We start from the raw sequence: 14,556 nt of genomic DNA on the forward strand, positions 1-14,556 counted from the left end.
TGTAGGATTTCATGGTGGGCGTGCTATGTTAGGAATTCCAACTCATGTTGTAACTAGAACTCCTGAAAGGCTCTGTTCTTTCCTGGTAGCTGGGACATCTCAGACCCCGCTTTGGTACTGAGCCCAGCCCCTCTGTCTAATTATCAATGTGCCTTTTTGTGTCTTTGGACTCTTGTTTTTATGTATGTCTTCAGCAACATCAGCTCTACAAAAGGCCTGCACCTAAACTGGAACTGCTGTAAAATGAACACAGCAGTGTTAGGCGTGACTGTATTTATTCTCTATGCACAAGTGTTCAAACACTCTTACTGATTTCCTCACATGAAGTGAGAATTTCTAATTTATCCACTGAATTCACTGAAGTTTCCTAGAAGTTACCCAAATTGACCCGCGTAAGTCTGTAAAGGTTAAATTGGATCATTAACGAACTTAAGTTTTACACATGAGTTACATTACAGGATCGTGTCACTTTAAAAATCTAAATCCAAATCATTTTCTCTTGATGACTTTTGTGGACTGGAAAATCAATATATCAGAAAAAAAGACAGAAATAATATTTAATCATTGCTCCATAGGTCTATCTTTTAGGAGGCTGAGGGGTAGCAGTGGCCAGACTCCAGCGAACCACGATAAAAGCCATTATCCACAAATGGAGAAACCTTGTAACAGTGGTGAACAGTGGCCTACCAAAAAGTTAAAGAATTTTGAGGTCAAGTCCAAATGCTTTTTCTCATATAGACCTTTGTAGAACCATCTTATAGATAATCTTTTTGCATACATAGGTGTCACCCCCTGAGGCCCCCCCCCAAAAAAAAAGGAAAAGAAAAAATGCACTTTTAAGACACTTCCTTGGGTTCACTTTTCAGACCTGGGGGATGTTCCTGGCAACTAATTTCTTAGTCGACTACATGAGGAAAAAAATGAGGCTAACCAGCTCGTCTAAAGCTAAGAAACACTCAGACATTGAGTTAAATTTGTGAACCTTGAATAGGACAATGTCAAAAACTCAGACAAAGGCATTCGAAACCCTTAATCACAATTAAAATGTTAACAATTACACTAAACGACTTGTACGTCTGGTACCGAATAGTGATAACAACGACTAATTGTGTTGTCGCACACATCCCTAATCTATACTGTGTTCATCAACAATGCGGTCATTTTTTAAAGCTATGAAACCTGTTATCCATCTGTCTGCAGTCTGCTATTTGGCTCAAGCACTAATAAAAATGGTTGCAGCAAGGGTGGATGTCACAGTTTGCAATGATCAACATGTCAACTGTAATCATAGCTGTAGAAACCGTGGACTATTGAGTTGATGCTGGCAATGTTTCTACAAGTGCAACAAGTTTTCCACACTTCTGCACACCTCTACAGACACACACACACAGTCACATGTGATTTTCCACACCTGTGTGGGAAAACACAATGAAGGGAATTGACTCAGATGAATGGTGCTGATTTAGAGGGCCTGGTAATCTGGTTCCTGTGTGGGTCCTTGGTAGACAGTGGAGCCTTTACTTTGCCAGTCTCTGCTGTAGGATGAGAAACAATAGAACTATGTGAGGAGGATTTTCATTTCTTTTTAGATGCTGAAGATGGATTATATTTGCTATCGGAGTGTAGTTTGGTATTAGTTAAAATGTGGCATTAAGGGTGGAGTGAAGCATTGGGATGATGGTAAGATGTGAGTTGGATAGTTAAAGAAAAGAGAAATATGCACGTACAAGATTTAGTTCTGTTACACTAAAAGGTCTGACTTTGATATTTTATCAAACTTTTTAAAGGTTCCTGAATAAAATGTATTTATTTCATAACCGCTAAACCTGTTTGTTGGCAACTACTCTTCAATTTGAGTTCAACTCAGTTGTTGTGAGTCAGGAAGATTGCAAGACAAAAGATCATTGCAGTGTAGTCTGTCTTGGAGTGCTGAGTGAATGAGTGAGACATGGAATAAGAAGCACTGTCTCTTCCAAGGAGAGTGGGGAACAAAACAACAACCTGTAGTCAGTTAGGAAGACTGAACTGGTATATTTGCACCAAGTATATCTTTTATCCGTGCATGCTCGGTTTTTTAGGCTGTCACTCTCAATTTTAAAGAGCTGTGATAAGATGGCGATGTAAATGAGGGTAAATCATACATTTCTGCAAGGTTGAATCATTTGTTTATGAATCATTTGGCTGCTGTGAGGGTGTCAGACTCGCTGCGAGATGGGGAAGGGTGAGACAACGGGAGGCGAGGAAAGCTCTCCATTCTGTCAGGGATGTCAGGTTGTTTGATAAAGGGAGTGACGACAGAGAGAAGTGCAGAGGAAAGAGAAACATTTTGAAGGCACACACAGGTTTGAGGGATTGGCAGAGCGTTCTGAATAAAAACAAATAGAAAAAAGCAAATATGTCGGCAATTACCTGTTTTTGACCCTCTTGTCATTTTGTCCATGTCTGTCTTTTTCCAGAGCTGCTGGGCTCTACCAAGAGGCTCAACATCAACTACCAAGACTCAGATGGGTAAGAGGCGTGCATGTGTGTACGTGTTTATGTGTGTCTCAGCGAGAGATGAACATGAAGCTGAGTCAGTGGAATGCAATGGAAGAGTCATTGTTTCTTGATTGATGTGCAGATTGTGTTCAGTCTTCACAGAATGACTCACAGTAGAATCACACGCATGTACTGACAGAGTGTCCTTCGGAGCTTTTACCTCACTCTTTGTTTTCCGATAATGTCTGTTAGAGCTTGGAGTAAAATGATTCTTTATATTCACTTAGATTCATTCTGACTTCCTCCAGAGGTTTATAGAAGATGTTACCTTTATTCCTGCAGTTTAAGGCTACAGACACTCTATGGAAAACAGTGACTGGAGACCACCGAGCAACATTATTGCAACCATATCCAGTCAAAGTGGTTGCTTTGAAGATGTGCATCAGGTCTGAGACCGCTCCTATTCAGTTGCTGCCTTCAAAGTGACTTTGGTGCATCATGATGGCGATGAATCAGAAATAAAACTGTGTTAAGATGGAGTATCAGCTTATGAATGAATAGGGTTAAGTTGGCACTTATATGCAATATGTTTATAATAGTACCATAATTAAACGTGAAAAACCTCAAATCTGTTGCTCACTGTTTCTGTTTGCATCAGAACTGCAGTGCGGTACAGAGCCAGGGGCAGGCTTGCCACTGTCAGCGTATTGACAAACTAAAAATGAAAACAATAAGAAGAGGCTGAGGAAAACTGAATATGTTTATGATATAAGGATGAACTCTGAAATTGCTGGGGACTGTGTTGCTCTGAGAACTGAGACTGAGGTGGAGCACGAGTTGCTTTATTAATATTCCTCCATATAAACATGAAATCTATGTGTCATTGGTGACATGTATGAGATGCTGACTGACACAAAACATTTATTTATTTATTTAAATTTTTCATTTTCATGTTTTTTTTGGAGGGAAGGTCTCATGCATATATTCACAAATTAGAGAAAAAAACTGGAGGTAGAATAGAGTAGATAGACTAGAATAATCCTTTAATTGTCCCACAAGGGGAAATTTGGTTGTATCAGCAGCAAAAAAACACGCATATACAAAAAGAACAGGACACAGAACAGAAAACACAATTTTTACATATTTACATCATGGACAATAGTTACCAGAGCAGAGTAGTTGTTAAAATTAGCGTACAGATAGTGTGCAAACAGAGCAGGATACTGAAAGAAGAGTGACATGTTATAGAGTGACATATAGAGTACATAGAGTGACATGTTAGTTTGCGTCCTGTGTCATCTACCAAGTTGGACACCTGTCGGTGTTAATTATTGAAGTTAAGTGGCACAACTCACTAAACAGTACTATAGGGATGATTCTATATATTAAACCGTTTGTGTTGTTGCATTTACTGTTGAGTGTCTGAACAGGAAAGAATAGGACAGGGAATATTGCCCATATTGATTTGGCTAATCTTTAACTTAACATTCAGACATTATTCTAGCAAGAGATATTTGTTATGCACTAGCGCCTATTGAGGAAGGGAAGGGAAAGAAATGTGAATGTTGCTTTGAGTGTGTGCACTGCTGAGAAAAGACACGCAAAGATGCTTTCATTGTGTGCTGATCTCTGTGTATAAATGAAACTAAAAGCCTAAAACACTGGAAAAGAAAGGAAAACAAGGTGTACTATATCATTGTGTGTGTGTTTTGGGATTTGCCTCCTCTCTTCTTCAAAGTGTTCTGTTTAGTTCAGTTCTGCTCTGTTTCAATGAAAAATCTTATCTTATCTTCATTTTAAGTATTATTACAGAGAAGGAATATGTGAAGTTTGGCTCAAAACACTCTGAATGAGAATTGAGAGTTGAGTAAAGAGTAAGAGACAGAACCAAAACTTTTGGCAATGCACTTACAGATTTGAGCCATCCAGCGGATTATGCATTTGTTTTGATACATTTGATCTCCCCTTCTATATCAATTTTAATAAACACTCTTAGCGGCATCTACTCACATATGAGATGCACAATAAGGTTTTCGGAGTTCTTTTCTGTGTTAAACTTAGTGTAATTTATACAAAATTGAATGCCACAAACATTAGTAACTCATTGTGTCTTGACTTGGAGAAATAAATGATGGAGCAGACGAGTTGCTCCTTGGCACAGAGTGACTCTGACTGATTGCAGTGTGTTGGCAAGCTGTCCAACCGAGATAGTTTGGAGACAGGTCACCTTGTGACTTAAACTGCTGTCCCAGGGATTGAGGGTGCTGCATGCTCTCTGGGTGACCAGTTAATTGTTGTAACTAGTTACAGGTGATCCCAGACAGCAAAACTTAAATGCAATCACTTTTCATGGTCCCATGATGGTTACCAGCCTTTTTTCCTTTAGTGTGGCTGAGGCAGCAAGAAGTTATGAAGGCAGAGAAATAAAGCATCTTTGCTAGTTGATGAGCCGTGTTCCAAATAGTATAGATAGGACAATGGTGCTAACATTAGCCTAACTTCTTATGATGTAGCATTCAGAATTGGCTTTCATGGAGCTGGAAGACGCAGTGCCATTGTTGCACCACTGTCCTGACTGTGCTGTGTAGATATTTTTAAGGCCTATTTCTATGTCATCTTTAAGCAAAAAAGCCCAAAGAATATGAAAATATGAAATGCTCCATGATGTCCGTGCTCCACTGTGTCCACATGTTGCCTGGTTATACTTCTGTGATCAGCCGGTGTTGGTTGGTTACATATGTTTTAGTCTTGTTTGAATACATTTGCAGACAAATAAACTGTTCCCATTAGGGCAGCTGTGAGTCAGTACTTTTATTATTTAGATTTTTTGGTATAAAGTAATTGGTTTTGATTCAGTTTGGCTCTTCTGTTCATCCTGTGTAGATATGCTTCAAGGATGCACATTTTGTGTAAGACATTTACTGTTTTTCCCTTCAGATGTACTTTTGTAGTTTTATTTCAGTAGGCCTTAAAACACGCAAAGAATCTCCCTTTCCAGACTGCAGTTTGAGTCTCAGTCTACGTGTGATGTGATTCTGTGTTGACTTAGACCTGCTGCGTGTGTCTACATGCAAGGTCAGTGCAGTGTGTGGGAGGCGACATACAATAGGGGTGCTGAAATCAAACATGCACGACTGCGACAAGACGTGTGCGTGTGGAGAAGGTGAACAAATCGTCTGCTGTCACCAAGTCAGCATTATCCCAGGAAGACATTTTCAGGCGTGTTTGTAGAAAGTCACTGTAACTGATGACTCAAGATGAGTAGACGGGAATGTGAAAGAATAAATGGTGGTATATGTGTGCTGAGGAGACATCTGAATAATGTAAGTGATAAGATACGCCATCTCACAGTCTGCTGATAAAGAGTCGGAGCTTCGGGTCTGGTCTAAACTCTGAAAGACCTTACAACTCAAGTTTCATCTTGTTTTCTTTTTTTGGTGTACCTGGCCTCTTTTAAGCTAACTGTACCTAATAACTCTGGATCAAAGGAATGTATATATTATAGTTTATAATAATAGTTTATATTGATGTTTCTAAATACACATCTTGGATAAAAGATGGACATAGGTCATCTATTTGTTCTGAACTGAACATTTTGAAACCTGGACATTTTATGCCTTTTAATGATGTAAAGTTCAACCTTTTGACATGGGAGTCTGTGGGGATTTATTCACTTTGTGTGCCAGGAAGCTGTATGTCAGATCCGCATGAACCTGTTGCTTAATGTGAGGTATAGGTAAAAAAAAATATCAGTTGTGACTACATAAGTTTTGTTTACGAGTGAATCCAGGTTGCTCGTGGATCACTAAAACTAAGGTCTTTCACAATGACTGCATCAAATCACCTGAAAGCCTGAATGAAGCAGATATTTAATCCCCATGTCAGACGAGTGTGTCACAGCTTCAGCTGTGGAGTGTCAGTTCATGTGGAATGTTCACTGTGTTTCTGTCCCCCCAGAAAAAGCAAAACTCATCACCAAAGAATTTATGTCTTTAATTTCTCCCTTAGTCATATTTATTGTGACCTGACAGACACCCAGAGACAAACACTTAGATTTTATCTCTGAAGCTGTGATGAACAAACACACGCACACTCACGCATTTTCAAATTATACACACACATAAACCGTCACACCCACTTTATCAGAATTACATCACGTTTGATGTGACCACACACATACACATCAGTTTACTTTTTTTTGCAAAAGGTCTCACTGTAAAGGCAACAGGATGATTTATAACTCTCTCATGCCCTCATCTGTCCCTACTCTTGATCTGTCTTGGCCTCCCTCCATGTTTTTCCTCTGTCTCCTCTCGCAGCTTCTCGGCCCTGCATCATGCAGCTCTAACGGGGACCATCGAGCTGCTGTCTCTGCTGCTGGAGGCCCAGGCCACGGTGGATATCAAGGACATAAACGGTATCATGATGGCAGAACAGCTTTGCCGGTTAACCCAGTGTCACCACGCAAACCCACAATTTAGGGGGGAAAAAAATCCCAAATGTTCATGATCAAGAAGTCAGTTGAGGTTAAATTGAGCATGAAACCTCTTCACAAGTTTTCTGACACTCTCAGCTGAAAATAAATTTGACCCATATGAATAAATATGATTCACTTTGAAGTGGCTGCAGTGCTAATGTAGATATCCTCAGACTCCAAGTGGAACACATACAGTTGAATTTGGCAGCTTGGCTCCTGAAACCAGAGGTGTGTAGAGCTCTTGAAGCATGTCCTGCCAGCTTTTCAGTTTTGTTGTATCCACTGGCCTCAGCAGGGGGCGTCAACCCTCCTTTGGGCTCCCTATGGACATAGAAATTGCTGATTTTTTTAAGCATTACTGACAGCCAGTGCATGGAAACAGAATAGCTCTATATCCTAATCAGACAAACAAACAAAATCAAACAAATTCACCTAACCAGAAAACAACAGGAAGTGAAAGACAAACAAACAATAAAACTGCTCTCCTTATTCAACATGGCATCATACTTCAAAGCTTTCTTCTCTAATATTTGATCTTAGTGGAAGGTTTTACCTCATTTGTCAGACCAGCATATTTGTTTATTTATATCATAATTGTGTCCTTCTAGATGTAAATCAATTACAGATGTTGGATCTTATGGAACATGAAAATATCTTCTCAAATATGAAAAAGTTTTAGTCTTTCTGTACTGTGAAACAAAAACTGTTGCTCCAGCCTCTGAACACTTACTACTGTTATATTGTCATTAGAAGTTAACTTAGCAGAAGATTCACATTAACCACATCTGAGTATGAACTCCAGCACTGACTAATTTCCAACCTTTAGCTGAGAATTCAGTTTTCAGATCTTCTTTCCATGTGTTTAACTTCTAATGTGGACTCCTCCAGTAAACAGAATGTAAATCCACTTTCTTATCATCATTATTATTTCGATAAGTGTTTGTGAGGAACAGTTACAATAAAAAGCATATTCAAATTAAATTTATGCCGTAGTTTGTCAAAAGATATGATTGCATAGTGATCTGGATGATAAGATATTAATTAAAGTGGAGGGAGGTGGTGCACGAGCCTACAAAAATAACAGTGACAGCCTTAGTATATGTGTATTACTGATAATTATTATGAAGTAATATAATTTTTCATTTTAAGAGGTCATGCCTAAGTAGCAGTCCCTGTATCTAATAACATGACTTTTTAAAACGATTGCTTTTTTATTCTTGTCTCCTCACCTCTTCTTACCTTTCTCATGTCCACGTTTAGGCATGCGTCCCCTCCACTACGCAGCGTGGCAGGGTAAAGCTGACTCTGTTCTATTGTTGCTGAGAGCCGGCGCTTCAGTCAACTCCCCTTCCAATGATGGACAGATACCATTGCATCTCTCTGCACAGTACGGACACTATGAGGTGGTGAGTAAGCAGACAAACACCAGAGGCTAAAGGCAAAGTTCCAAGATTTTACCTGTCCTCCCATTTCACTGAAATCTATCCCCTTTGTGCCTCAGCTGGTATTGTCCAGCAACAATAGCAGTAATACCATTAATGCATACCATTAAAGAGTCTACAGGCAGTAACGACGAATATTCCTTTCTATGTGCTTGCTGGAATGTTTGAAATGACAGATGCGTATACCGTGCACATACAGAATTTGTTACATCGTACAACCCCTACCCATGTCTGACCTCTTTAGAACACAGAGGCTGCACCCGACCTGTTTTACAGTGGCTTGCAAAAGTATTCGGCCCACGAAAATCATGCATGATTCCAAACATTTTTTACAAATAAATAACTGAAAAGTGGGGTGTGCGTAATTATTCAGCCCCCTGAGTCAATACTTTGTAGAACCACCTTTTGCTGCAATTACAGCTGCCAGTCTTTTAGGGTATGTCTCTACCAGCTTTGCACATCTACAGGTCCTTCTCAAAAAATTATCATATTGTGATAAAGTTCATTATTTCCTGTAATGTACTGATAAACATTAGACTTTCATATATTTTAGATTCATTACACACAACTGAAGTAGTTCAAGCCTTTCATTGTTTTAATATTGATGATTTTGGCATACATAACTCATGAAAACCCAAAATTCCTATCTCAAAAAATTAGCATATTTCATCCGACCAATAAAATAAAAGTGTTTTTAATACAAAAAAAAGTCAAATAATTATGTTCAGTTATGCACTCAATACTTGGTCGGGAATCCTTTTGCAGAAATGACTGCTTCAATGCGGCGTGGCATGGAGGCAATCAGTGCCTGTGGCACTGCTGAGGTGTTATGGAGGCCCAGGATGCTTCGATAGCGGCCTTAAGCTCATCCAGAGTGTTGGGTCTTGCGTCTCTCAACTTTCTCTTCACAATATCCCACAGATTCTCTATGGGGTTCAGGTCAGGAGAGTTGGCAGGCCAATTGAGCACAGTAATACCATGGTCAGTAAACCATTTACCAGTGGTTTTGGCACTGTGAGCAGGTGCCAGGTCGTGCTGAACAATGAAATCTTCATCTCCATAAAGCTTTTCAGCAGATGGAAGCATGAAGTGCTCCAAAATCTCCTGATAGCTAGCTGCATTGACCCTGCCCTTGATAAAACACAGTGGACCAACACCGGCAGCTGACATGGCACCCCAGACCATCACTGACTGTGGGCACCTTGATTTCCGAATGACATGTAAAAGTTGCTTTCATCCGAAAAAAGTACTTTGGACCACTGAGCAACAGTCCAGTGCTGCTTCTCTGTAGCCCAGGTCAGGCGCTTCTGCCGCTGTTTCTGGTTCAAAAGTGGCTTGACCTGGGGAATGCGGCACCTGTAGCCCATTTCCTGCACACGCCTGTACACGGTGGCTCTGGATGTTTCTACTCCAGACTCAGTCCACTTCTTCCGCAGGTCCCCCAAGGTCTGGAATCGGTCCTTCTCCACAATCTTCCTCAGGGTCCGGTCACCTCTTCTCGTTGTGCAGCGTTTTCTGCCACACTTTTTCCTTCCCACAGACTTCCCACTGAGGTGCCTTGATACAGCACTCTGGGAACAGCCTATTTGTTCAGAAATTTCTTTCTGTGTCTTACCCTCTTGCTTGAGGGTGTCAATGATGGCCTTCTGGACAGCAGTCAGGTCGGCAGTCTTACCCATGATTGCGGTTTTGGGTAATGAACCAGGCTGGGAGTTTTTAAAAGCCTCAGGAATCTTTTGCAGGTGTTTAGAGCTAATTCGTTGATTCAGATGATTAGCTCGCTTAGAGAACCTTTTCATGATATGCTAATTTTTTGAGACAGGAATTTTGGGTTTTCATGAGTTATGTATGCCAAAATCATCAATATTAAAACAATGAAAGGCTTGAACTACTTCAGTTGTGTGTAATGAATCTAAAATATATGAAATTCTAATGTTTATCAGTACATTACAGGAAATAATGAACTTTATCACAATATGCTAATTTTTTGAGAAGGACCTGTAGATACTGAAATCCTTGCCCATGGAATCATGTATGATTTTCGTTCCACTTCTCACGTGTACACCACTTTGTATTGGTCTTTCACGTGGAATTCCAATAAAACTGATTCATGTTTGTGGCTGTAATGTGACAAAATGTGGAAAAGTTCAAGGGGGCCGAATACTTTTGCAAGCCACTGTATGTTCGTCTGTTCAGACAAACACACACACACGTTAATGAGCATGTTGGGAAGACTGACATGTGAATGCAAGTGCCTAATGCATGAGTTGATAGCACTAATTTTACACTCTCTCCCTCTTCTTGGCTCTCAGTCTGAGATGTTGCTGCAGCATCAGTCTAATCCCTGCTTCATGAACAAGGCTAAGAAGACACCACTAGATTTGGCCTGTGAGTTTGGCAGACTGAAGGTATGAGAAGATTTTTGTGGAATGGCCCATGCACTTACGTTACACTACCTGTTAACTGATGTAAAGAAAAAAAATGAAAGTACAAATAGGAGAGACAATGAGAGAGGCAGCGGAAGTAATGTTCAATAACCATGAACAGCCTTCAGCTCCAAGAGTCTGTTTAGTTCCAGTTCCAGTTTAGTTAGTTTCACTTTAATTTCGTGTACCATCATAGTCCAAATAATATATGTAATTTATTTTAATGTTGACCTTTTAATTTAGTTTAATCTAACTGAATGAGGATGGAACAGTGGTGCGATGGTCAGCAGTGTCGCCTCACACCAAGAAGGTCCTGGTTTCGAATGAATCAGCTGAATAGTGGTGTCTGTGTTATAGTGACAGACTAGAAGGTGCTCGAGTTGTACCCCGCCTCTCACATTATGACGCCTAGTATAGGCCCCACCCATTCTGCAACCCTGAATTGGATAAGTGGAAGAAACTTGATGGAAACAGTTTATTTATTGATGTTTTACAAAGGTCATAGGAACCCCGGGGTTATTTTTTTTAAACAAAAAGAGTACTAAAGTTAGCCCTTTAGTGAGATGTATATAGGTTTTCTTCATATGTGTAATCCAGTTGTTTGCATATGAGAACACGTGTTTTTCATGCTTTTTTTTATTTTAATGTGAATGGCCTAAGGCAAACACAAACCTTTGCTGAGACAACAAGGCTGAGCTAAATCGAGCTCGTTTCTGTGAAAGCAGAAGGGGCTTCAGTAGCTCCTTTTAGACTTTGTGAAGAGATTGCATATTGCAGTGTGTTTTTCCTGTGCCTCTGCCACGTCAGCGGATAAGCCCAGCTGTGAGATGTATAGCTGGCTCTGTTATTAAGAATTAGACAGACGCACACTTCCCATGCTTGTTAAACGTTCGCTCGTCTGCTCTGAGTTTGCAGTTTGGCTATGAAAGAAAATCGTAAGCTTTGGGCTGTTTTTTGTCACACGGTATTTGTGGGTGTATGCAGAGGCTGTGGTATCTTTAGACGACTGCTGAGTAGCGGATAAGCCTCTGTGCTCGTTTAACCCTATATATAAGTCGAAATTTACACTCTAATACGTCAATATATATTTTTAGCATGCACCACAAGTAGCTTGGCTTTGCACATGTGTATTACTAATGCTGTAATTCCTGTCCTGATTCTGCCATTTCATCTTCAATTTTTTGTTAGGTGACTCAGTTACTGCTGAGCAGTAATATGGTAGCAGCCCTGTTAGAAGGAGAAAGAGGAAACGGCAGCCTGGACTCTCCCTCCACCACCCCACTCCACCTAGCAGCCAGGAATGGACACAAAGACATCATCAAGTAAACAGCAGCTCAGAGTGGCATTAAATGTTAAATATTATGATACAGTATCATGTAACACAGTCGATTCTGGATTCAATATCCATATCCAGCCATTGCTTTTCCTTTGACTGACAGTCTGAGCATCTGCGTTCACAGCCAGCATTTGCACACTGTTGTTGTTCAGCCCTTAAAATTGAAAAAAATAAATTCTTAATTCTCAAAGGAATATAAAATGTATGCACGAATAGTTTAGCTACAAAGTTGTTGTTCAACTGATACTTATGCCCACTAGTTAAAGTACTAGTACTTACAGTCATGGGAAATAGAAAGCAGGCCCACTGCAGGCAAAAACACACCATTAAGTACGCTACAGGAGATTCGCGCCCTGAATCATTCCAACGAATGTCACTAGAACAATCGCTAGCTGCACTCCACATGACAGGAAGCGCAAACAGGGGATGGGAATTACCGATGCAGCTACACAGCTGGTTTAAAAGCTTGAGCCCAAGTAGAAAATATTTTATTAGGCGACTAGATGACTAATTGTCAATATTGTCACTAGTCAGTACCAGGCACACTAGTCATTTAATCTAATTGTTTCACGTTTTAATTGATGCCCAATTCTGATGGAGCAGTTTTCTGCTGGAGCATCGTTGTAGAGAAAGGCCATAAATGTGTTGATCTCTGTCTCTTTTTTTTTGTTAACTCTATTATTGTTAGTTCTTTAAAAGGCGAAGAATAAGATTGCAGATACAAGTGGCAGAAATACTTTTTCTGAAGGGTGGATGGACTCTTCCTCAACACAGGGTGAGGCAATCAGTCATTCAGGAAGGGCTCAGAGTAGACCTGCTACTCCTCCACATTGAAGGAGCCAGCTGTTTGCCTCCTGGGCAAGGTGTTCCAGCCAGGATTGTCCTCCTGGAAGGAGGACGCGGGGCAGACCTAGCACACACTGGAGAGATTATATCTCTCAGCTGGCTTGAGAATGCGCAGACATTTCCCCAGATAAACTGGAGGAGCTGGCTGGGTTGAGGGAAGTCTTCCCCCGCTTCTGCTACTGCCCCAAGACCTCACTTCAGATAATCAAAAGAAAAAAACTGCCTAAACTACTTTTGCACTTATGCTGTGCAAAAGAATAGAACTTTATTAATCCCTTGGGGAGGTCCCCTAAAGGAAATAATGAAACTACTGTCACTACTATTGTACTATAATTCTGCTGCTGCTGGCATCATTTAAAAAAAAAGGATGCAAAATGACCTTCACCTTATAAATGCTGCTGCCTTAACATGGTGTTTATTGTAGGCAAACTGTAATGGGTAAACTTAACACAGAAGTCCAATAACAGAACACCACTTGAGTTCAGATTAGACTGACCAGTCCTGCCAGTCACGCCCCTCCAGATCTCACTGGCCTCCACGTGAGCGGTAAAGTCTCCCAGTGGAGTTGCGCTGACATTCTCTGATCTGAAGGGTAGGGAAGCAACCCTCTTATCGCTTAAAATGCTGTTATTGCAGCCATATCCTCTCTGTGAATGGTACTCATAGCCAGTGATCAGTGGTCATGACATTTTGGATATTAACAATCATGAAACTGACCTCACGGCCCATTGTTAAGCAATGGTGCTAGTTCAGATGAGTGACAAAACGCTTCTACCACTGAAAGCGCTATGTCCAAATGAACAGAATCAACTTTCTGGGATTTCTTTACGTGGATGTTCGAGCATGTGTCAAGACTGAACGAGGACTGTTACCATTTGAATTAATTCTGTAACTTTGTAACAATCTCTCCAGCGCCAAAAAGAAAACATTGTACTATGAGGTTTAATCCCAATCGACTTTGCACTTTCAGCCTGTTTTTTTTATTCAGCATTTCTGTGTAAAAATGTCTTTGCCATGTAATCCCATCCTGCTGTTTTAGACATGCTGCCAACTATTCCCATCCCGTCTAAATTATTAAATATCTCATGCAACACCATCCATCTCCCCGTCTCCTGGTCCTGGAGTTGAAAGTGAATAGTTAGTAATATGTCCGTACAACACCATACCGCCCGTGATAATACTGGTGGAAATTTTTGCATGATACAAAAATGTCATACTGCGATATCCTTGGTAGCAGAGAAGCCTATGCTCAACACAAACATGAACTGAAAAATAACACACACACACACTCCTACACCTCACTGACAACCACATAAGTTTATTCAGAATTTACACAGCAGAATTTGGAATATGAGACTAAGGGATTTATGGCACTTCAAAGACTGCCATACCTAAGCTGCAAATGTATTTGTAACTTCTACCTTTTTGCAATAACTGGAGGAGCTTTATGCAAACAGGATATGACTTTGTGCCTGGAAAGATGGGAAATTTCTGTTGTTTTAGTATCATATACATCTGCCTGTGTTAGAAACTACACTTTAGCAATTCATT

General features: G+C 40.4%; 1 protein-coding gene across 5 annotated transcripts in view; it reads left to right on the forward strand.

The window, feature by feature from the left end:
• Nucleotides 1-14,556, forward strand: part of LOC134632872 (caskin-2-like) — a 51,744-nt gene that overhangs the window by 18,952 nt on the left and 18,236 nt on the right. For all 5 annotated transcript variants that reach the window (XR_010094613.1, XM_063481721.1, XM_063481722.1 and 2 more), the window contains exons 3-7: nucleotides 2,457-2,508; nucleotides 6,798-6,895; nucleotides 8,216-8,361; nucleotides 10,710-10,805; nucleotides 12,012-12,145. Coding sequence is in view for 4 of the 5 variants with exons in the window: in XM_063481721.1 (XP_063337791.1) it covers nucleotides 2,457-2,508; nucleotides 6,798-6,895; nucleotides 8,216-8,361; nucleotides 10,710-10,805; nucleotides 12,012-12,145 (526 nt within the window). In the remaining variant the exon portion in view is untranslated. The remainder of the gene's footprint in view (nucleotides 1-2,456; nucleotides 2,509-6,797; nucleotides 6,896-8,215; nucleotides 8,362-10,709; nucleotides 10,806-12,011; nucleotides 12,146-14,556) is intronic.

The sequence above is a fragment of the Pelmatolapia mariae genome, linkage group LG8 (genome assembly GCF_036321145.2).
Source record: "Pelmatolapia mariae isolate MD_Pm_ZW linkage group LG8, Pm_UMD_F_2, whole genome shotgun sequence".
Lineage (NCBI taxonomy): Eukaryota > Metazoa > Chordata > Actinopteri > Cichliformes > Cichlidae > Pelmatolapia > Pelmatolapia mariae.